The 23,908-nt window shown below is 44.7% G+C and overlaps 1 protein-coding gene across 1 annotated transcript in view; it reads left to right on the top strand.

The window, feature by feature from the left end:
• Positions 1-1,201: 1,201 nt before the first annotated feature.
• The window catches only part of LOC145962130 (uncharacterized), a 39,887-nt gene continuing 17,180 nt past the window's right edge, over positions 1,202-23,908 (top strand). Inside the window, exons 1-2 of the mRNA XM_083083014.1 lie at positions 1,202-1,542; positions 21,393-21,505. Of these exons, the coding sequence (XP_082939140.1) occupies positions 21,415-21,505 (91 nt within the window). The 5' untranslated portion in view covers positions 1,202-1,542; positions 21,393-21,414. The remainder of the gene's footprint in view (positions 1,543-21,392; positions 21,506-23,908) is intronic.

Here is a 23,908-nt window from a genome sequence, read left to right as displayed (position 1 = left end):
AATCGGCCCAAAAAATGTCTTGTCCGATGACGCGAATCAATGGAGATAGAGATCCACGGTTGAAGGTTTTGTTATAAGATTTTTTTTCTCGAAACGATCGGTAAACTGACTTTCGATTCCTCGAGAACTCCCCGTGTATACTCATCGATGCAAAGATTCGACAGTGAGTCAGCGGATTGAATTTTCAATGGCATTGATCAACGCTTGCGTCCAATTCTCGGAGAAGCCTCAAGATATAAGCTGCTTCCCGGTAATACTTAATCAAAGGAAAAAAATTGATGCATGCCATACACTTTTCGCGAAATTCGATATCTTGGCACAAAAAAATATTCACCGAAAATTAATGATCATTCGGTGATTCATATCGCATCATTCGGATTCGCTTTGACAATTTCGCCTCTCTCGTTTTCCGATAGTCCTAGCTTCGTCGAGAGATCGGAGAACCAGAGTGTCGAGCACCGGATACGCTCGCATCGACGCGTGTAGCGCGAATGCGCCAGGACGGGCGCAGCCCGCTGTTTCCGCGCTTATGCGCACTCGCATTCGCGCATCGCAGGTCCAGCGGCGCGACGACCGATCGGTCGTGCTCCACGTCGTCGTCCTGCTCCTCTCGGCCGGCTATCATAGTCGAACGGTCCACGAACCGTTCGCCGATGACACTCGACACGTCCAGGACAATCCGCGAGCAAGCGAGCATCCGTGATAGCGAGGATGCCCCGCGAGACGGAAAAGACAGCGAGACAAAAAGGATATCCTTCCATTTCGCGCCGCTACCTGGGATGTTACACGCGTTAGTCCTGCGGACGTGCCGTTGGTGGTCGAACATTGAGAAAAAGGAGCAGAGAGGGGACGAAAAAGAGAAGGATGAGAAGCGCGCGGAACGGGAGAAGAGGAGAGAAACGAAACGAGAAGAAGTAACGAGAGAAAGAGAGAGAAAGAAAGAGGGGAAACGATATGGAGAAGGCGCGCGCGTGAGAGGGAACGAGAAGGGAAGAAAAAGAGAGGATGCTCCGGTGTGTAGCCTGCGGGTACACATCGCCTCGCGCTGCTCCCCCGCCAATCCGCTCGCACACCGTGTGGGGCGAGTTTAAGGTAGGGGGCCGCACGACGCGCACGGCGTCGGTGGCGGCGGCGGCGGCGGCGGCGGTGGCGGTGGCGGCGGCGCGGCTGCCAAGGTATTTAAGGTACCGTGAACCGGCGGCGCACGAGTAGTTCACTTCTGTTCGGTGTGGTGTTGCGGTGATTTTGAGGGGCCAGCTAAAGAGAGCAAGAGAGGGAGAGAGAGAGAGAGAAAGAGAAGAGAGAGTAAGCGCTCGCACACACGCTCGTCAGAGGGTGGCGAGAGAAGAGCCTCGTTTTCCCTTTGAGAGACGATCGCGGCACCGGGGAGCAAGCACGTATAAGAGTAACGTTAATCTTACGGTAGACTCGGCAGCATCGGTGCGAAGTAACTAATCGTCGATCGTGCGTCGAGAGAGAGGACCACGTCGTCGCATCGTCGAGCCGTCAGGGTCGTCCGCCGTCGACGACCGTGCTGGATAGGTAAGTGATCGTGACAAGTAACTTGGTGCCGGTCCTTCTTCCCTCGGCTCGATCGACCGAGGGTGGACAAGTGTCGAAGAGGCTCGATCGCGCCTCCTTCGGTGACATCGAGTGATCAAGATCAGTGATTCGGTTGCACGCGGTTGGATAACAATACATCTTGATCGTTATCGTCGTCATGGATTCTATAAATTGTGATGATGTGTGCCGAATTCAAAGGAATGTCCCGATTCTAAAGTGATCCGGGGATGTGAAAGGGGAGATTTATAAAAATTTGCATGGAAATTCATACATTTCTCTTATTGTTTCGAGAAGGATAATAGTGAAGTAACTCTGCTCTCTGTAGAAATAAGAAAGATTTTCTCTGTGTTGCTCTGGTGACAAGATTTCATTCGTGAAACGACTTTGCTTTAGAGAATACGTAGATTTTTTTTAGAAATATTATAATTAAAAAATAATATTATATTTCTACAGCAAATGTTTAATTATTTAGAAAATATTTTTTAATACAAAAAATAATTTTATTACATCTGTTTCTGTTGTAAATGTAAGATTACAATCGATTACCTGCTGGATGTCATTCACAGTACGATCATCTCATTAATATGTAATCAGTAAAGAAGTATCGATCGAGTAATTAATTCGTATAAATTGATTCGCGTATATCGATTGATGACTAAGAAAAGATTAAAGGAGAGGAACGATTGTAGGATATTAATCTCTTCTTTCGCGCCAAGATGAACCGACAGCCGAGTCTAAGAGAACCGGCCGATGGTGCCTAAATAATTCAAAGCGACGTACATAGGTATGCATGTTGAGAAGGATAGCCAGACGAACACCTCGTACAATTAACAGTCAGTGTCTGAATACCGAGCCAAACACCGTCGATGCGTGAATACCAAGGAGGCCTCCGTTCCAATCCGGAGGATACGCGGGACCCTGAAAGTCCGCGTATATCCGGAAGATGACGTGATATAAAACGACGAAATCTCGGACATTAATACAATGATTGGCAAATTACGCTATACAAAATATATATTCGTTTAAGATTACTCGAGATCTTTTAAGCGGAACGTAGGCGATTGCGCGAATTGAGATGAAAAATTTTTTCAAAACCGGTTTCTGGCTTGTGATCGATAGTCGAAAATGCATATTAATTTTTCTGAACGATCGAGGGAGGGGAAATTTAAAAACAGGCCACGCGATCCTACATAATGAGTCATAGAAATACCGGGTATATAGGAATAATGGGCCGCGAGCCCCCTTGCGAGAAACGAAAAATGTAAACTAGAGGAATCTATGGAGGCTTCCTTTGTATATCGAAGTAGACTGTCTCGGTGTTCTTTTCGACGATGAGAGAAAGAGAGAGAGAGAGAGAGAGAGAGAGAAAGAAACACGTGTGAATAAACGGGACATTCCTGCGGCGGACCGAATTCTCCTCCCAATCTTATAGAAACCATAGCGGCGACGACGATGATGATGACGACGACGACGATCATCTGAAATTCTGCATGACGCGGCGCCTCGTTTCAACACGTGCAACCGCTGTTGCATTCGCGGTCGAACGTTACTATTTTCTTGACGGATCTCCGGCGATCTCGTCGAAGACGCGAGGCAATCTTGTTCCTCGCAAAAAAGAGCGGACGCGAATCCGTCACGGTCGACGTGCGTCCGATAGCTCTCGCGACTGTAACGATCGACGGGCGTGATATATTAAATCGCCTTTCAGCGGAAACGCGAGATTTCCGATGAACAGTTAACTCCGCGTATCGATCGTAATAACGCTGTTGATCCTAGCAGCCCAAGTACGATGCTGCATAATGATTCGCGCGAGTTGCTTGTTAAGAGTCTTGCATTATCCTCGCCGCTGCAGTAATTGTATCAAAGGGGAACATTTCTCTCACCATTTTAATCATTACTTTAATTTTTGTTTTTATTTAAGATTCAATAATTCTTAAATTATATTTAATATTGATAGTTAAGAGGCGAAAGATCTGACGTGAAACGTTTCGTGAGAAAAGGCGGATCCCGTGAGATCTGTGAATAAAATAAAATACCGGAAAGAACACTCGCCAACAATGTACTTATCATTGAACGTTAATTAGCAAGACCAACTTGTGTCTGTAGCTACAACTCGCGCGCTTGTTAGGCAGAACGACGAAAATGAAACGTGGTAATGGAGTGTAAATAAGAAACGGCGGTAGACACGCAATCTCTAGAAAGGGCAATAACCAGAAAGAGGGAATCCGAAGTTTGTGTCGGTCCAACGTAAACGTGAGAGGAAATCTTTAAGCCGCTAGATGATTATTTTGCGATCAACCCAACCGACGAGTGCTCTGTCGCGCAACTTCTTTAGTACGACACATTCGCTACTGCCTAATGCATCGGTACTGTTAGCCGCATCTCCACTACCAGTTTGATTTGCTGGTGTATGTCATTTTTTCTCCTTGCGAGAGAGAAATCTCCTACATTTTTAATATTTGATTATTTAATATTTTTATTCGATGATATAATACATTTTTTTTTAATCGACTTTCCATTTTTATAAAATTAATAAATTATACTCACAGTTATCAAAAATTATCTCGAGGATTGTACGATAATTTACGATATTCAAGCCTATAAAAAAAATCGAGTTGAGAATGCGTATATACGATGTTCCTCGATCGAACGGATAAAAATAAATCGAACAAAATTAATTGGCCAAAATATCAAAGTGGCAATAGATTATCGTTAAATGATCCGTGAAACGTACGTGTCCTCGTCAGACCCGTTTTAGGCCCACGCTTGACCGAGCGCTCGAATCGCATGGATATTCGCAAAACGGTAAAAACGAACGAGACGAACGGTGTGTGTGTCGAACGAGGCAGTGTGTATTTGTCACGAGCACACACGCTACAATAAGTTTCAAAAGGACGAGGCGCGTGTCGAACCGTCGTCGGACTTTGAATGACGACGGCTCTCAAAGCGATCGATCGATGTTGAGCCGATAATCTTCCCGATATAGGAGCGTTACGGATAAAAAAACCCGAGCAAGGTAGACGCTCCGACGGCCGTCGGCCTCCGGTTATAAAAGGACAGCGCGTTACAAACAACGTGTATAAAAATATCGAGTAGCCATCGACTTTGCGTTGTAGCGAAATAAACTGATGGTTTCTTCGATCGCGTACGACAAGAGATCCGTGGCTATCGCTGCATTCAGCGATATTTTGGCGAATCGATCCGAGTACGTTGACCCGTGTTCAAAATGAAACGAGATGAGGTGAAATAGGAATATGCAAAAATAACACTTGGATATTTGATTTCGTAAAATGCATTCGATCTGCCGCGTCGATGAATAAATCAAGTTTGACGTTCGCTCGTGGAATATGAATGATGAATTATCGGTTTTCTCTGTCTGTTACTTCGCACGACGGGTTGTGACGCGCTGCTCCAGACACGCAAGAATTTGAGCTCATCACGTATGAGAGCTGCTGTGCTCTATCGATTATCTCGCGGTAGAAATTTCCACCTCCTGTCGCTATTAAATATTAATTATTACGCGAAACATTTCGTTTAATTCTTTCCCTTGGGCCGTATTTTCCTTTCGTCACTTCATTTCGTTCATCGAAAGAACCCTTCGATGTTCGAAAGGTTCGTCTCGATCGAAATGTCGCGAATGTGCCTGTCCGCTCGAGTGGTTTTTATTCCATGCGCGTTGGACCGTTCCTCGATATCGAATGCGGTTTATGAGTGCCGTCCGGTAACCAGTCGTGTACTCGATAAAAATCGGCTACTCGGCCTCCGCGAGATCGGAGGGAATTTCAATGCGCGCACGAATCGTCCCCACGCTACCTCGTCCCACGTATGGTCGCTTGCACGACCGCACGAATGGTTTTCAGAACGCTAATCGATGGACATAGGCGCGGTTCCGTTTTCCCGTTCGTTCATTACTATTACAGTTTTTTTACCTTTCTCGATTCCACAAGAAATCGTACAGTCTCGATTAATATATAATTAATGTGTTAAACTTGGTAAAGTAAATGGAAGATTACATCACGATAAAATATATGAGGAAATTGTAATGAAAATTATTGTGCGATAAGAAATTATAATATTTCGTCTTTTTAAAAATACATAATTTATAAAAATTAGCTTGCGATACGTTAATTATTATGACAATGTAACTCGAAAAAAAGGTAAGCATAATTTAAACAAGAATAATTTTATCTTTTTACAAACACAAAATGTTGAATAAATTAAAGTTAAAAAATTAAAAATATTTTAAATAAATTATATTTTATACAATATTTTGATAAAGAATCATTCTCCAAAGAAGAAAGTTATATGAATGCAAAGCGTCGCATAAAAACTCATGATATTCCAAGACTAATTCAATCGAATTTAATTAGACGATTAATGATAGTCGAAATATCTTAGGAACGGTTCTATCATGGGGCGTCGATGAATACAAAGCTAATCTAGTTTATATCGTGGTTTAGTGAACCTGCACCTTGGCCTGGTTCCGCTAATAATATAGGAATACTTGACAGCCGGTGCGTTGGTCGGCCGTCAGAATTGTCACCGGGAACCGGTCGGTGACCTGTTTGTCTCTTTCCTTTACGACACGCGTCGTTTTCCATTCTGTCTTTCGTTGTGTATCCCCTCTCTCCCTTTCTCTACGTGAATCAACGGGACAAGTCGTCGCAACTCGTTGACGGTCTCTCCGCCAAATAATTCATAATTTTGACCTAGTAGCGATAAATTATAGGCGACAATACAGAATAGACAGCGCGGATATACTTGCTACCGAGTACTTGCTAACGAATACCACATAATACCTTGAAACATCGGCCATTAGATGGATTATAGTAACAGCTTGCTAGCTAACTCGCCGCTGGTGTGTCCGTTTATATCGTTCTCTCGAATGGGAGAGGAGGAGCGATTTATGTCTGCCCGATATCGAGAATTAATCTCCATTGGTAATCGGGTTCTTGGGTGTAACGGTAAATTTTCCATCCTGACAATCAGCCACGCTCCCAGTTGGTTCCCGTCGTGCGGTTAGTAATTAGTCGGCTAATTCACCCGTGTGGCACGATCGTATTATCGCTAACGTTAACGATAACGCAATACGTTCCGCGCGATCATCCGAAAGGTACGCGAAAAAAAGGACAGAGATTCGTTGAAAAATAGAGCGTGACCGTGACGCACGGGAAATCCCCGACAGCGCCGCTTATTCGTAAACGCTCGTGGTCCTCCACCTACCTACTCGTAACTTCCTACGATTGTTGTCGGAATATTCGCACGATTATCCTTTGCGCGGTAACCGACAGAGATATAACCGGAGAACGGACTAATCGAAAATAATGTAATGCGTAGTCACGTTCTATTTTCTTCTCTAACAATTCGTAAATTGAAAATGTGAGGTTCTTCGTACATAAATTGAGTTTCAGAATAAACAATGAAAATTATTGGTCGTTTAATTTTTTATTTAAAAGGTGACAAACTTTTAAAAAAATTTTGCATTCGTTATAAAGAATCGATTCTTAAAATTTTAGCGAGTTCGAAATTCATATCGTCCGTCTTTCTTTCGCCTGTCGTTTGTCATTATCGGCACATATCGTGAAAACATCGCGACGATCCCGCATTTATTAAGTTCATCGAAACCATTCGTCTTCGACGAAGAGCGAGTGCCGGCGACACTTTTCTCACATTTCCTTCGTCGATTGCTCGTAAAAAGAAGAAACTGTCGCGCTTAACGAGCGCAGTCGTTAATCGTCCGCTAGTGGTACATAGGCGAAAATCGCTCGACCGTGAAGAATGAACTCTGAAAGTCACGGCGTCGGTACCCTCGATCCATCTATTCCGTGGCGAAGAGCCACGACCGTTGCTGCACGTGACGGCCATTCCGAGATTAATAACATCGAACCAACTTCTCGTTCTCCCTTTCTCGTTTTTCCCCGCGAAGGGAGTCTCCACAGTTTCGCGCTGGTCCCATCGACTCCTTCGTCTGCCATGGTGAACGCCTAAGAACGTAGAAAAAGAGCGAGGAGGAACGAGAAAGAGCAGAAAAAAAGGATAAGAGAAAGGGGGCAAGGATGGAAAAGAGAAGAATGAGAAGGGGAGAGGAGGGGAACAAAGCGGGAGGAAACGCCGGCCTAGTGGAATACGGTTTTACCTTGATGAAGACCATTTACGGAGCCTTGTAATAAGATAGTAACAGACTGCGGCTCCTCCTCGTCGTTCTATCTCGTATGAAGGGTAGCAACGCGCGTCCTCTTCTCTCGTTCGTTTCCCTTCGTTTCCTTCTCATCCGCCGCGCATTCGCTCGTTTTATTCTATTTCGTTTCGTCTCGCTGCACTTTCTAGCCTTTCCATCGATAGATTGCGTAGATTCAGTTGACGGTGATGGAACGAGGGATATTGATTTGATGAGATTTCCGCGACGGATCGGCTCGGAATGATATTGAAAGATTCGCGAGAGGAGAACTTTTGTTTGTGAAGATTGGCTGCGGAATGTTAAGTCGTCTTGATTCTTTGCGATAAAGACATCAATGTAACCTGTCCATTTTCAATTGCAGACACGTACTCACTAATCATATAGGTACATCTCGCGGAGAAATGATCCCTTATTATAATTGAGGATCATTGAGAATGTAGCCAGAGATTACTCGATCTTCCGAGATACCCGAGTAATCAACATACGGCATACCATTTCCACAATGATCCATCATCCAGGATATCCCTTCAGCGATGATGAATATCTAGTAGAGTATATTTTTGTACCAAGAATGCGACGTAAATTTTTAATATTAGCATATTGAAACGCCACTATAGAATAAAAACTTTTGTAAACTAAAATAAAGCCACTTTGCACTGTGACTTGACGATCCTATCGTGGGTGTCTTCAGTAGCGATTATCGTCGTTTCAAAGCTGACAGTGAACGAGCATCGTTGACAAGACTTGTCGCTTGGCAAAGTCGGGGTCCACAATCCGTGGCCAGAAGTCGGCCGAAAATCGTATCTTACGTCTATACCGGGTAAGACAACTCCGCTGCCAACTGCGCCTGGTGGTTAGGTTGCTCTTCGTGGTCCGCGCGGTCTCGCATCCGGTTTACCATCGTTACATTATTTCCCGTGCGCCTTTCCGCGTCCCTTCCCCTCTCCGCTCTCCTTCGGATAAGACGATGATCTTTACTGCCGTTTTCCCTACGACCTCTCTCCATTGTACTATTTATACAGGGAAGCAAAGGTGTCCCCCTGCAGCCGGGCACAGATCACAATGATGTTCTGTTATATAGCTCGAGCACGAGCCAAACATGGTCGTCATGCTCTTTTACTTCATCGATCCTTTGACACTTAAGGTTGCATTTGCAGCTGCTCTTCGTACAAGCTCGAGAGCTTGATATTTGCAAAGAATATTTTATTTCTGAATATTTGTTTTATAATCGTAACAAATTCTTCGTTCATTTATTCTTATGCTGTTTTTTAAAGAATATTAAAATTTTGCTCATATTACTATAATAAAACAAATCTGATTAGAATGAAACTGTGAAAGAATGATATAAAGTAATACCTTGAAGATTAGTTTAATTTTTTTTAGTTAAACTACCACAAGATTGTTTTAAAAAAATTTATAAAAATTGCGACATCTTCTTCTGACCTTGTCGCACACATACTTATGCTAGAGCTTCCTAGAAATTGAGAATCTTCTAGCCATCGTTTATTCTGCACTTCCTTGTACTGGTTTCCTAGTCGGGACGTCTTGTCGTGTCGCGATCTGGAATCCTCATACAAGAAATCACTAAGGCACTCGTGACTCGCTAAGGCCATCGGTTACTTCGGTAAAGCCCGGGTAGAGCACAGGTGCGCGCGTTTCCTCCCGCCAGGGAACAGAATCGCGGTTTCTTCAAACCCTGCCCTCGCGCTATCCCGTCATTATGGTTCCTTTACTTCGATGTTACGCGGAAATCTAACGTCGTTATTACTCTCTGTGGGATTTTGCGAATCACTTACCATGGAAGCGACAAATCAATGTGATTTACAATGTAACTTCTCGCTAATCGCAGTCGCGTCTCTATCGATCCTCGCATCCGCAATCGCAGGTGGACGTTCGCCGGAGGCGCAGAATGCTTCCACTGTGCGGCTCGAGTCCGAAAAAACTTTCCCATGGCGTATCGGCGTGTTTGCCCAACGCCGATTCCTCGCTAAGTGGTGTGGCACCCCTCGGACTTGTTAAAAGACCCGGCTTTTCCGGCTCGTACGACGCTCCCGCGTCGCATCGCGTCGCGTTGCGTCGCGTCGCGTCGCCCCACGCCGCACCCAAAGCAAACTCGACTGTGTTTCAGGGATTCCGTGTAAACGCAAGACAAACAGCGCCTTGCGCCAGCGATGAGACACCGACTTCGAGAGTTTCCCGATGTGTACACAGGCACACGTCGAGGGATGAAGGAAAGACTTCTGCTCCCACGCGCGGACGATTCCGTCGTCCGTTCGTCATCGGGGTGGAAGGGAGAGGGACACGCTGTTATGACTGCCATTATTATTGTAATTACTCCGGGGACCTGTGTACACGCGATGCACTACGGCATATTTGCATGAGATTCTGCGCTTCTGCTGGGCGTAACCTGCGCGCTGAGATAGGCTGTGTTTAAAGGGGGGTAGCTGAATAGAGGCTTGCGTACACTTTAAGGATCCAGTCTAATGCGGTATGAAAAATTGATAATTTTTAAGAATTTTTTCAAAGAATGTGAAAATTGATCTCTTTTGAGATTATGTCTTTATCGATGTTTAAACAACATACATTAATATTTTTAAATCTCAGATATTTAAATAAATATTAATTATTAATTTTTTAAATTATATTTAGGTTTAGTATTCCTAAAAAAGTATTTTCTCTTGAAAAAAGAATTAAGTTATTCCGCATTGAAAGATTTTAAAATCTGCTTGGGAATATTAATTACGAGCACCCGGAGAATATACGGAATGGATCGATGCGACGTAGGATTAAGCTTGGAGAATTCTCACACCGAGAAAATTATTATGATAATGAGGCGCGTCCGGTTTGTGCCAGCCACTCTTTTGCCATCTTCTCGAGAATTATAAATTTCTACGCGGTCCATGGAATTTATGCATCCCGCGACGTCATTGACGTCTACTGGTAAATCATAGCACTGGATACGTTGACATTACTTAAGCTCGTTATATTTGGCAATTATTTATCCCGCGCAAGTCTCAGGGAGCTATATGTACGCGACCGACAGTTTCCGCACATTCGAGCGCGTCGGCAAATATTTGCGATTACTTACTCGCGATCGTTCGCGCTTCGTGTTCCTCGATATTTCTTCTCCTCGATCCTCCCACCATACTTCGTCGAGATTCACGAGAAGACACGTTAAGATACGTCTCGAGAGTTTCGTGAGGCAATTCACCGTACGCGGAATAGACATTTTGAAATCGTCAAAGGCTGCGCGTAGGCTACCCGATTGAATAAACAATCGTGCAGCGTTTGTCATTCCGCGGAGATTGCACGCGCTGTGTAATGTTGCGATTAAAGTAACACATCCGGGAAAAATTTTCTTTCCTACAACATAACATATTATATAAGCTATCACAAGTATCGGAGCGTACTTATGAAGCGAAAATTCTCTTCCGGATACATATATATATTTGATTGTGTTGCGTATGCTAATCTAGAAGAATGACGACGGCAAATTCCGGCGACGACGGTGCTAGACAATCTATTTACACATATCTCTAATACGTCTTATTTCTCTCTTCATCCGAGACAATTATCGTACCATTTCGCCATTCGGAGCGAATCGCGATCGCGAACGGACGGACCTGCCACTTGTGTCGGAACTTTTCATTCGAGGAGGTGCGAAATGATGCCTAACCACAGAGAGGCTAACGTCACGCGATGGATTGATGGTAGCGTTGGGCAATCGGGCGATGAAAGCTCGAGTGGAAGCAGCGTTGCGCTAGAATACCGAACGGCGGCGGCATCTTCTCTACCTGGATATACGGCCAAAGGACGGGGAATGCCGGTACCGCTAGTTTGCATAATAATTAATCACCGGTGCTCCTTATAACGGGCGATTTCCGCCGCTCCTTGAGATCGTGGCTAAGGCTATAGCAACCAATAATATCACGGCGGCGGCGGCGGATAGCGGACGAACCGGCTTTTAGCGAAAACGCGAATAACGATGGAAGGAAACGAGAAAGAGAGAAAGAGGAAGGCTACCTCGGCAGGCGCTGGAATAATCGGGTATTAATCTGCATATCCGCGCGGATTCGAGACTGATCCTTCTATTATCTTCCAGAGGAGATTGGAGAACGATTAACGCGGAGAACGCGGAAAGGTAGCATCTCGCGGCAATTCACCTCCCTTTATTCAAACATGTTTGAATTTTCTTCGACGGAAATAAGAATGGGAACGGGGAGTATCAATTTGCTTCCAAATGTGCCCTAGGCTCGAGATGTCTGTTATATTAACGCAATTTATTGAGTTACCACGCCTTCGGCCGGTGTCAGATTCACCTAGAGCATTGTTCTCTCTTTCTCTCTTTTCTCTCTCTATCTCGCTTTACGAGCGATTTTTCACCGTATATACTCACCGCATAATATATCACTCGTTTTATCGGCATCGAGATGACATTCGAGCGCAAAGCAGAATACATGGGATTAATTGAATTTCATTCCGCTGCGGGGTTAACAGGATATACTGGTTTTTCTGCCAGCGCGATATTACGTATACGTTTGATTAAACGGCCGCGATTATGTTCCTACGATAATTAAGTGGATACCGTTGTTGAACGTTCGGAATCTCAGATCGACGATATTGTTCCACGGTAATTACGACGGCTCGCTTTACATATTCATCGACGCGATGCGTACTCGTTGAAATTTTACCCACGATCGAGCGAAATGTGCAAAAGGATCACGGCGACGACGCCGATGATTAAGTCGACCGTGGGGGATGGTATCTCCGAAGATGCGTAAAAAGAAAACGACAAAAAAGAAGAGAAAAAATCTTAATCGAGATTCATCGCGTCGGAATTTTCGACTCCATTAAATCGCGCGCCTTTCCAAGAATCTATCAACTCATTGGTCCATCCCGATGGTCATTATCGCGAGAGCATCATCCTGCGAGAGAGAATTATGCGCCTCGTAGACGTAGGGATCTCGCCGCTCGTCGAGGGAGGGATGCGCCCGTAATTGATGGGCTTTAATGGGCTGAAGATTATAACGTACCGTGTTTTAATTACCGTGATCGTGGCGTGTCTTCCTGTTATTACGCGGCCTGATGCGAACTGGCGCGATCGAGAGCGAGCCCTAAACTTTGTGATTACTCTCGCGACGGTCTCTTCCTGCCAATAAATGTGACGGCGACACCATTCCGCTCGCCCCGAGATCTTCGATTAACAATTACTCGGCGCGGTATAATAATTTACCACGCGCATCAGCTTTCAATCTCGCATAAACTTCTTTACTCGGTAATATATGGTTAATGTACTCCTCATCGACGTAATTGCCTCACCGGAACGAAAATACGAGAGTAATAACTCCTGTATCCCTAGACGATTTATCGCGTGACGCATTTTGTTTACATCGTACATCAGAGAAAAATCTTTCTTTTCTGAATCTTTTTTTTTGGATATAATTTTAGTTTTAATCACGGTAACGCATATAGAATTTTTTTCGCGAGATGGTTTCGTAGATTTTAAATCGGCAAAACGCGAAATAAAAATGAAGAGAGGGTCGCATGTAATATCTTAAACGCCGTGTAACTATATTCACGGAAACAATACTTAGCAACGGAGCACTCGCGCAATGAAAATGCGGCGCAAGAATGGGCGCTACGTGCTGGACAAAACAGCCACTTATGGATTATCCGTGAAGAAGTCGTTGCATTCCCGAGGCCTTCCTCGTGTTTACACGAGCGTGGCATTTCTCGCTGGAAACTTGCCGCTTGTTCCGTGAGTTTGCTCTCAAAGGGCCCCTTCGTGAGCAAATGGCGCAACGAACAGGAAAAGACTATCAACGTGGAAAAGGAAGCAGCAGCGTCGTAAAATCATTTGTCAACAGTTGAAAAAAGGAACGAGAGATAGGATATCACGGCCCTTGAAAATTTTACGTCAGTTTTAATATCTCGCCATTATATGCTTTAAGGGAACAAGAATTTAAATCTAAATTAAATAAGCCACGAGATATATACTCCAATGAAACGAAAACGAAAAGTTTTGAAATGAGCGAGGATTTAAATACCGTGGAGAGAGATGGATAAAATGAGAGGAACGGAAGCTGCTTAGTCTCGCGTAAATTTTTTCAGAATGAGGAGGAAACGAAGAACGGTCTAAGTGCGTACCTAAGTTTCTCGTAGCAACTAAGAAACTTGAAAGCATGACGGGCGGGCGAGTAAGATGAGATTACACCTTCATTAGGCTTTTTTTCCTCGATATACATCGGAGATATACGCAGGAGCTTGGACGGACGCAAAGAATTGCAAGTAACTTGCAACCGAGTTATGCGCGCGGTAATAATGTCTAGTTAATTGCATGGTGGCTCATTGCGTACCTTACATTAGCGAGTGTAAATATAAAACTACGCGATAGTCTGAGAGGGATGCTTGAAAGAGAGCACGTTCAGAGCTCGCCTGTTCGAAACGAACGATGCATATATTTAACATATTTTATCAAGACTACTAGCTATTAGTGAAATTTTACGATCGAGCGAAATGTCTCTTACTAATCTTGCGAATTTGCGATAAAAGGATATTATTGTTCATTTTGCAGAGAGTACAAATTTACAAACATTATTTACTTAAAAATATTAACGAAAATTAATTTCTATAGTCGTTTCTAAAAAGTTGTAAATATATGAAAGTATATATAATTGTAAGATTACTTTCATCGATACAAATCTGTATTTATTTGCTGCTCGTTTAGGTGGAAAAAAATGAGAAAAAAAAGCAAAAAAAAAAGAGAAGAAACGAGGAAGATGCGTATCTCGTAAGGCTGTGGGCGAGGTAGAGATGCGTCGTTCTATGAGGTATTACGATATCGATGGAACGGGCGTATCTTGCGGTAATGCTCGTTATTACGTGCTGCCGAGCGAACTAGCGATCGATGAAACAACCGATCGATCGATCGACAGCGAGGGGACGTTTCAATCGCGACTATCGGATGGTAGAGAATATTACGATGGATTCTCTCGAATCTCTTATAGCGCGATTGAATGGCTGGCATCATCGAAAGTTGAAATAAGAGTGCGAATCGTTAAAAAAAAAAATTGATTAACTTTTAATGTATCGGATTTCTCTTTTTAAACCCGGATATTTCGATGCAAACGAGGAGTATTCAACTCTTTTTTTTCATCATCGTACTTTGATGATTTCAAGCAGGAACTATTTAATAGGAATAATTTAGAAACGAACATTTTCGATATCCATCTCTTGCAAAACTTGAGAAATCGATTAAATTAAGTCGAGAGATATTTTGTAACGCGAATAAATAATTTGAAAGATGACTTGCAAAGATTTGTCGGAAACTGGAAAAATTCGCGACGGGATTGAACGCTTCCTCGTATTCGCAGAAATCAGCAAAAATAAAATTAAAGATAAAATAAAATAAGACAAAAAATAAAAGCGCGCGAGATTGCGTGCAATTCTCGAAGATCAGCGGCAGATAAAGCGCGATGCGAACGAGTCTAATATGGGCGAGGGTCGCGCCGTCGGTCCACGAGGAGGAACACGAGGAGTCCGGGTGGTTTATTCTACGCGGCGCGTAATTCTAGCCCAGGTAGGTCTATAAATAGAGGCCGTGTACGTGTTGCTGACCTGTTGCTCGAGAGCAACCCTCGTGTGAACGTCGAGGCCCTGAGTAATCGAACCCCGTTGTTCCGAGAGTTCTCTTCTCTCCTCTCCTCTCGTGCCGTCGCCTCACGTTCCGTCGTTCGTGCCCAAAAGCACTCGCTACGTCGAGTCGAGCCGAGACGCGCGCGCTTCGGGAGAGGTCATTAGGCGTAATGAATACCCGATGGTCCTTACCTCGCAATATAATCGCCTCGGGGAACTCCAAACACGACCACAGGCGTACCGTGCACCGAACATTCCCGCGATAATGACCGCACCTCGTCGCGAATTTCAACGATGACCATTACATGTAATTATCAAGGACAGATGATCTTGTAACTTACAATTAGATGAGAAACTGATTCTCCTGGCGAGTCTCGAGGATACAGCAATAAGTTTGGTTTCAAGCCAAGAGATTGCTCGTTAATGACCGTAACAACGATCCTGTCAAACTGTCCTGTCTGCGGAATTCAGTTTACTTGGCACGCGGAAGTCGCCTCTTCAGGGGCCCAAAGGACCAGCTTCCTCGCACCAAACTTGGCGTGCGATCGTACTATGCGTCTTCGCGAGAGACAAAGAGAGAGAAAATATAGAGAGAGGAGTGTACAACATAGACGCACGCGCTAATTGTCATAATTAACCGTGGAAGAGTTCTCAGGATTAAGCGGGACAGAGTTCGAAAATACCTCTAGTGGTAGCGAGGTCATAGAACTTTATCGTTCCACGTCTTGCAGAGTCATTCGCGGAGTCATTCGCCATCGATGAGTACAATAGTAACCTCTTCGATCACGCGATTCCTTCGACCTCGTTTGCACCCGTGAGCTAAAAACGCGCGCCATGTTCGCGAACAGTCGCCTCGTTCGTCGAGATCCGTCGCGACAGATACAGCGCGAATTCTTCCTTCAACTTCCTCCGTCGACATTCAAAGCACCTATTAACGGAACTGAAATTACGACTGTTGCATCGTGTCCCGCTAAGGACCAGAGATCATCGTACAGTACCGGCACCAAAGTAAAGACCGTGTCTCTCACGATTTTCTTTGTACGCGGCTATGTAATTTTATACTTCAAAGATTCCTCGTTTATTCCCTCGACACGACAATTTTATCGATAGTTGTCTTTTGCATTAATCAAACCTCATTTCTGTGTTTTAAGGTATCGGATTAGATTATGAAAATCGTTCTCGTTCGTTTTCATTCGATAAACAGAAAATTTGCTTCTATCAAAGACACGACGGAGGCATTATTAATGCATGCTGAACCGATATACTGTTATGTCAATAAAACGCTCGAGATGGACCAGTGCTCGCACTGTCAATTATCACGTTTTTAGTCGTCGAAACTCGCCTAACTCGCCTAGTCCTCAAAGAAGATGAAGCAGCACGTCGGCGGCTCGAGCATCGGATATCCCTTTTACAAGAGGCGGACAGGTCCGTTATTCATTCCCTCCCGACTCGTACGATACCTACGCGAACCAAGTACCCATCTTGCCGGAAGTACGCGCATTCAGTCGCCGGCCATTTGTTGTCATAAATTATTAACCGTGCCATTACTCGTGCGCGGGACATGATAAATAAAACAATATATGTTGCAGTTGTACAAATCAATTTCAGAATATTATAAGCGCGAGACTCGCGGCGAAGTAGACTCGCGCGAGATTAAACAGTTTCTACGCGAGAGGAAAGTATGCGCTTCGTTACGTCCTCATAAATTGATACGTCGCGCGATCGCGCAATCAATTCTCGTTCCTTCAACTACACGCATGCACGCACGCATACCGACGATATCATCGAACTGCGGATTTGCATAATGCATAGCGCGCGATGAAATTAGTTGCGTGTGATGACGACGACGACAACGATGACGGCTAAAATGCCACGTCCGATCGCTCTATATGCAGATTTGAGCCGATTCCGAACGATTCCGAACGATTCCGAACGAGTCTTCCCCGCGGAAAGTCGGTCGATCAGGCCGGCTTCAATCTGATTAGCGAACAGCGGAGTAAAACCGGGACACGGTATCCACGACGCGAACTTCGCCCACGTTCCCCTTTTAGCGGTCGCTCGTAGTTGTATAAGGAGTTTGTTCTCAGGTGAAGGTAATCATATTCCGCGTTCCTCGGTAATGGTGAACGGACGCAGCCTCCGGGCTGTAACGGAACCTCTGCCACCAGCCTGCACCCCGGCCTCTGTGTCGAGGCCCCGTGGGTGCACCTAGCTCGAGCTGCGCCTTTCCGTACCCTCTCCTCCGCACGAGCCAAACTCCTATGTTGCCGCAATTATCGCACGACCGGCTGTTATCTCTCTGGCAAGCGATGGCTCTTCTCTCCCCCGACGATCGTTATCGTTACCATCTCGTTGCTGAGCGCGGACAAGGCGGACTAGCCTCTGAACTTGACCTAACCCCGTGACACCGGCGGCCCGGTCGGCAACGAACAACAGCGAATACTAATAACAATTAATTTGCCGCTATCCACAATTCAATGAATGGTCCGCCATCGGCGAAAACCGCACGCAAAAAGGATCCCGTTGCGGTTGCAGGAGCCCGATAGTGATCGTTACTGTTATTAGTACGACGAGAGATGGTTACCTCAGCGTGAACGCCAGGATGTAATACATTCGCGCGATAATCATTCGCGGGATAATCATGACGCATTAATTAGTGGATTAATTAGAGCGGAGGCGTTCGCCTTACTTTGCCGTGACGTTGAACGCACCGCTCACTCTCGTTGTTGCCGAGAGCGAATTACCCGTCTGCTCCGAGTTTCGTCCGACCGAGGTAATTAATCGCACGGGCGCGAAAGTAAAATCGAAAAATCGTGTCTCTCTTCGCTTTAACTTTTTACGTGTCTCTTGAAAACTCTCTTTTTCACTCGATACTTTAGCGTTGAGTCGGAATGCACATGCCGGGAAATCAATGGTAATATTTCTAGATGACGTCTCTCTAAATAATATTGATTTACAGTCTAATACGATGCTTGAAAAAAAATCTGCGATGGAAAAGAATCGAGATTTAGAGCATGAAGTATTACTTTCAGACGTTGCGATCCGTCGAGTCGGAAAACACCTCTCTATATTTCGAGCAATTTCTCATTATTTAACCGTCGTGAAATATAATTGATTAATCCGAGAGGGGAAGAGAGCGTCCCTCGAGTTACGAGCTCGAGCCACTCGAGTTAGAGGGATCCGGAGAGTCGATGATCGTATACATATGTAACACGCACGATCGATGATCGCGCGCGTGCTGTAACCGGAAGATGTCATCGTTGGCAATTACGACCGGATCGAACGTAAATTTATTGACGCGACAAACCAGTGCCGGACTCTGCAACGATGCACTTGGATGCACGTCGCTTTATAAACGCAATGCATCCTGAAGACACGGTGCCTTCCGTCGCGGCGCGGCCGTGTCGAGAGCGCAAGTGGAATTAGTCTCGGTTCGACGGACGCGCCTACTGCTCCTGGACGAGCAAGATGGAAAGTAATGCACCTGGCGACGAATGAGGATGAATCGACGCGAATGCCGATCGTGCCGAAGGAATGAGACGGAGAGAAAAAGAGACAAAGAGATGAGAATGGAGCCGGGCCACACATTGTCGGACCGATATTTCCATTCATAACGCGTCACCGCACGGGTGTGTCGTTTCTGGGTTGCGAACGCGACCCGCGTGTCACTCACGCACCGAACGTGATACGAGAGCGATAGTGCGACTCTATCGGGCTACTGGGATAGTCGCGAAGTAAGAGACGAATGTAAAAATTAATCGATCAAATTTATTTTTACACTCGTTAAATCAACTGATCGATATTTCGTGAGCATCGAGTATTGGTTCCAATTTATTCAACAGATTTTATTTATTAAAATTCCACGTAGAACACGTCAGAGAAACGATATCTGAGTCGTAATTCAGAATAATATATCTTTAATAATTTTCGAGTAACTTGAAAGCTACACGCACATGTATAGAAATGAGAAAATATTATGACGCACATAGCGTATGGTGGAAGCGAGCAAGAGGGAAATAAAAATCTAGACCATGCAAATTTAGACGTTACGAGCGCCCTGTTTTACTACCGCGAATAGAAGAAGTTACAGCTGCACGACGCAGCGTGCATTTCTCAAAGTTCTCGCGGAAGGAATCCCAAGAACGAGCGTCTCGGACTTTGCACGGTACTCGAGCACTTTGACTAAAGATGTTAAAAGTGTACGCGCCAGCAGTATTGACGGTATTGCGCCCATTCACCGAATTCCCCCGTTCAATGGACCGTACCGTGAATACGCAATGACGTAAGGGTCCCTGTTGCTTCGCGATGCATTGCTTCGAGTTCGCAATTGGCGCGTCTAGTCGCGCTGAAAAATATCTCATGGATTTATCCATTGGCGCGAGATTCATTACGATCGGTCGGAACATAATTTACAACGCGGCTAGCATGAAACGAACGTTAACGAGCCAGCGCGAGTTTAGGTGTCGCGACTCTCTCACATTGCTTCTTCTTCTTCTTCTTCCTCTTCTTTTTCTTCTTTTTCTTCTTCTTCTTCTTCTCCTCTTCCTCCTCCTCTTCCCTTCTCCGGATTACAATGAGCTGCCGGTGGGTGCGTTGCTCGGGGGAGAGGAGTGACGGAGGGGAAATATACACGTAGGGGAAAAGATGAAGTCGACAGGTAGAAGAGAAACTACCTATGCGCGCGCGTGCGCCTCTCTCTTTTATCTCTCGGTACCGCTTTGTATTAGGCCGCTGTCGTGCGGCTGGTATACGCCGCCAAAGTTTTCTTCCTGTGCGCAAGGGAATTCTTCTCATTTTTCTCTCTTCCTCATCTATCGCGTTTACCGGCGTAATCGACGGCTCCTCTGAGTAATCTCTTTCGGTCGAGAAGCTGAAGATACGATCTTCTCTCGCAACGAAACGATACAACGCGAAACGCGCCGGCGCTTGATTTTATGGCGCTTCCGCTTGAAAAATGAACTTTTTTTTTATTACAAATCCTTTTCCCCTCCTCTCTTTTATCAAGGGTCCGAGAGGCTATCGCTCCGTCCAGCAATCACGGCCAGTGCCTGGCACAGAGCGTGTTGAGCACACATAACATAGTCTGCAAATACGCGTGCTCATTCCCACGCACCCACGCCTCTCACAGCCGGTTCGCGCTTCAGGTAGACGGACGAATCGCATTTAGCCTCCCGCCGCGACGTCGCAAGTGTTTTCTCGCAAACTGTCTTGACTCTGACATTGTAATATATTGTACACCTGAAGGGAACTTCTATCTCGACATTGATTAAATCTCGCTAGAATTCAACCGCTTTTGATCCTCTTTTATATTAAATTCCGATTATAAGACAACGATATCCACTATTCAATTGATACTTTACAAGCGCGAGATCGATCGAAGTGTTAAGATAAATCTGATTCGATACCAGAGTCTGTCCAGAGTCGTCGTTGATTTGTCAAGTCAAGGCGACAATTATATGGCAGAATGTCTTGCAACGAGATAAATACGGTTCTGTAGAGGTTGAGTAGAGCTACGATAGAATAGATAAGCGTACAATGGTTCGTTGAACTTTTACGTATGTAAATAACGCGAAAAAACCCGCAAAGCTGTCTGAGTAGGTTTAACTTCGAGCTATAAGCAGATACTCAGGACGATTGCATTTGTCACGTAATGCAGGGGAGATGACCGATACAAGATGATCCATGTTTACGCTTTGAAATGATTTAATATTATTTACTTGTTGACGATTATACATATGATAATTTATTTATTTCATATTTAAAAAATAATTTTGCACGATCTCAAGTACACATAAATCAATTACATCTAAATGCGAATAAGATATTTTCGAGGGAATGTTCTGGCTTTTAAATAATAGATAATTTTATTTGACTTTCTCTCCATTTAAATAAATTTCATAAGGATTGCCTCTTACTTTGATTATTATATGCAAAGCGACTTTGAGAGGCTTGGAACTTATAGTTTATATTTGCATGAGTAATACAAACTAACGAAAGCATCATTTACGTGTTTTAGGGTACGGAAGAAAAGTGCCGACATGTCGGCGTTGAACGCCGCGCTTTGTAGACGCGAGATAATCCTCTGGCTGGCCGCCGTCCTACTGCTGGCGTCACGATCCACGCATTCTGGTAAGTTTTTGCACAAATACCTTGGTACGCTTCTATCTCCCTTTCTTTCGTCTGGCTCCGACGCCTCGGACACGCTTGAGCCGCCGTATAAAACGTGAGTCATTTATTTGATAGAAAGACCGTGAACACGGACTCCCACGAGAGGAAATGGGAGGCATAGACGGGGAAGAAATATTTTCGCTTGCCCGAAGATGCGATCGGATTATCTCTGCTTCGGCTGGAGAAGCCGGATTACAATCCGGATACATTCCGGAATCCATCCATAAATGCGGCAAAATATATTATGAATCGTAAAAAAAATGCTTTTGTTTCCACCGATATTATTTTACTCTCTTTCACGATCGATGGAGAAACGCCGACAAGAAGTCGGGTATTGCGGTAATAGAGAGCAAAAGTAATCTCGATGAAGATGAGATTAGCTTCTCGAGTATGTTTTGCTCATAGAAATTTACGATAGAATCTAGTTTTTCTAACGACAAAAAAACAAATAACGATCCTATCAAAGCAACGTTTCTCGGACGGTAGATAGAAGCAAGTACCGTGTTATTTCTCGAGATTACAAAAGAGACGCGAGAAGAAAGAGGTCTAAATTGAGCGTGAATGTATATGCCATGTGTTGAAATTAATTTCTGAAAATCAGAGAGAGAGTCGGAGAGAGACGAACACTTCCGCGATCGCTCTTTCTTCGTATTCTCCCGGTGTGACTAACGCAGAATCGGCCGACCAATGTTTGAATGAGCGAGCCACGTTCTGTCAGGCCGTCGAACCTATCCGCGTACGCCTCCCTTCTTCTCCAACGACGGAGAAAGAGAGAGAGAGAACATTACCTCATAATGCTCACCTCTGGCACCGGCTGTGTCGGGGCCCAAGGTGCTTTCCCATGGACCTGGCACACCATATTCGTTCTTCGACCATTCTCAGGTCGCCTTCGGGCGGTCGGTCGCGTCTCCTTCCTATCCTCGTGAGACCTCGTTCCGCGAAGTATCGCGCGGAGCTTCTTCCCTTTACGTCGAGCAGGTTTCAAACGGTACGCTTGGTCTCCTATCAAGTCCTGCTACCGATAACAGAATAAAATGATTCGATTAAAGCAAGTTTTAAATTGTCGCGAATTATGAATTATTTCCGGAGAAAAATAATGGGAGATTATATCGCACGCGATCGACCGTAAATTCATAAAACATACTTCAACATGGAAAATCGGAAAAAAAGAATTCATCATTCTCGTAATTCGTTATTCGAGAAAATAATTTTTCTTGCGGTCAAGGGAAAAGGATATTCAAAGAAGTCGAATCTATTTTGCGCCAAGCGCTCACGACGATCGATCGATCGATCGATCGATAGATAGAGGAGTGTTCTCGGAAATACACGATACGAACATGGCCGCATGCAAAAACGTTGCATCGTCAATGAAGGCTTATTGAGGATGCGTCAGTTTTGCTTCTCCCCTTCATCAATCGGCCGTCGGTGCTTCAACGAAGAGCAGGTGTGGTTAAACGGACGGGATCGATTGAATTCCGCGACTCGCTCGGCGTGTCTTCTCCCTCTCTCTGTTTTTTTCCTTCTCCTTTTTTCTCACCCCGGAAATAGCCTGGCGATTCTGTGACTCTTTCTCTCTCGTGTCCTTTTTTTGTTTCTCAAGCTTTTCTCGAGCAGACAGCAAGGACGATCGAGATCGACGCGCTCGATCACCGGCGATTCATCAGACGACGGACAAGTTTTACCGGACTATGTATCTTCCTTGTGACAGCGGGCATTTGTGCGAGACGTTCGCATTCAAAGGAAATCAGGAACATTGCCGACTTGGATAGGATGCAGCGGGTTTTCATTGCAAAAAAGATTTATCCGTCCTTTTGTAACATTCTTCTCGGATCTATCTGTTTTGAGATTATCGGAATCCACTTGATATATCAGATTGAATTGCGCTGGAAAATTACGAGCCACTCTCACCCCTTGCAATTTCTCATGCATCAAATTGTTACACGTTTACACGATATCATTACTATGCGCGACAAGAAATACGATAGTTGGCAGAGTATCATAGATATCACTTCAGTAAGATATAAAATTTTTACATCGTCTCGCGAATTTATTTTACTCTTCCTTTTTCTCTTTCTTTTTTTGTCTCGTTCATAATTCAAACAAAAAATTATTTCTTACGTTTATATCGAAAGAAGGGAAAATCTTCAAAGAGATCTTTTAGATACAAATACAGAAATCAATTTCGAAATCCCACTCGGAAATGATTCGAAGAAAAAAAAGAGATGCGTTTGAGACACAGCTGTCCGCTCGCGTAGCGGTTCCTCCGCGGCTGCAGCTACGCGATGCTGTGTGAATTCTGGTCAAACCTGTAAGCCCCGAGGTGTAGTTAGTCTCGGCGTGCCCACGTCGGGATGTCACTGACCG

Source organism: Camponotus vicinus, unplaced genomic scaffold, assembly GCF_025532165.1.
Source record: "Camponotus vicinus isolate PSW18456_S1 unplaced genomic scaffold, iyCamVici1.0 SCAF_11, whole genome shotgun sequence".
Classification (NCBI taxonomy): Eukaryota; Metazoa; Arthropoda; class Insecta; order Hymenoptera; family Formicidae; genus Camponotus; species Camponotus vicinus.
The sequence above is the reverse complement of the archived record's forward strand: the minus strand, read 5'-3'. Positions and strand labels throughout refer to the sequence as shown.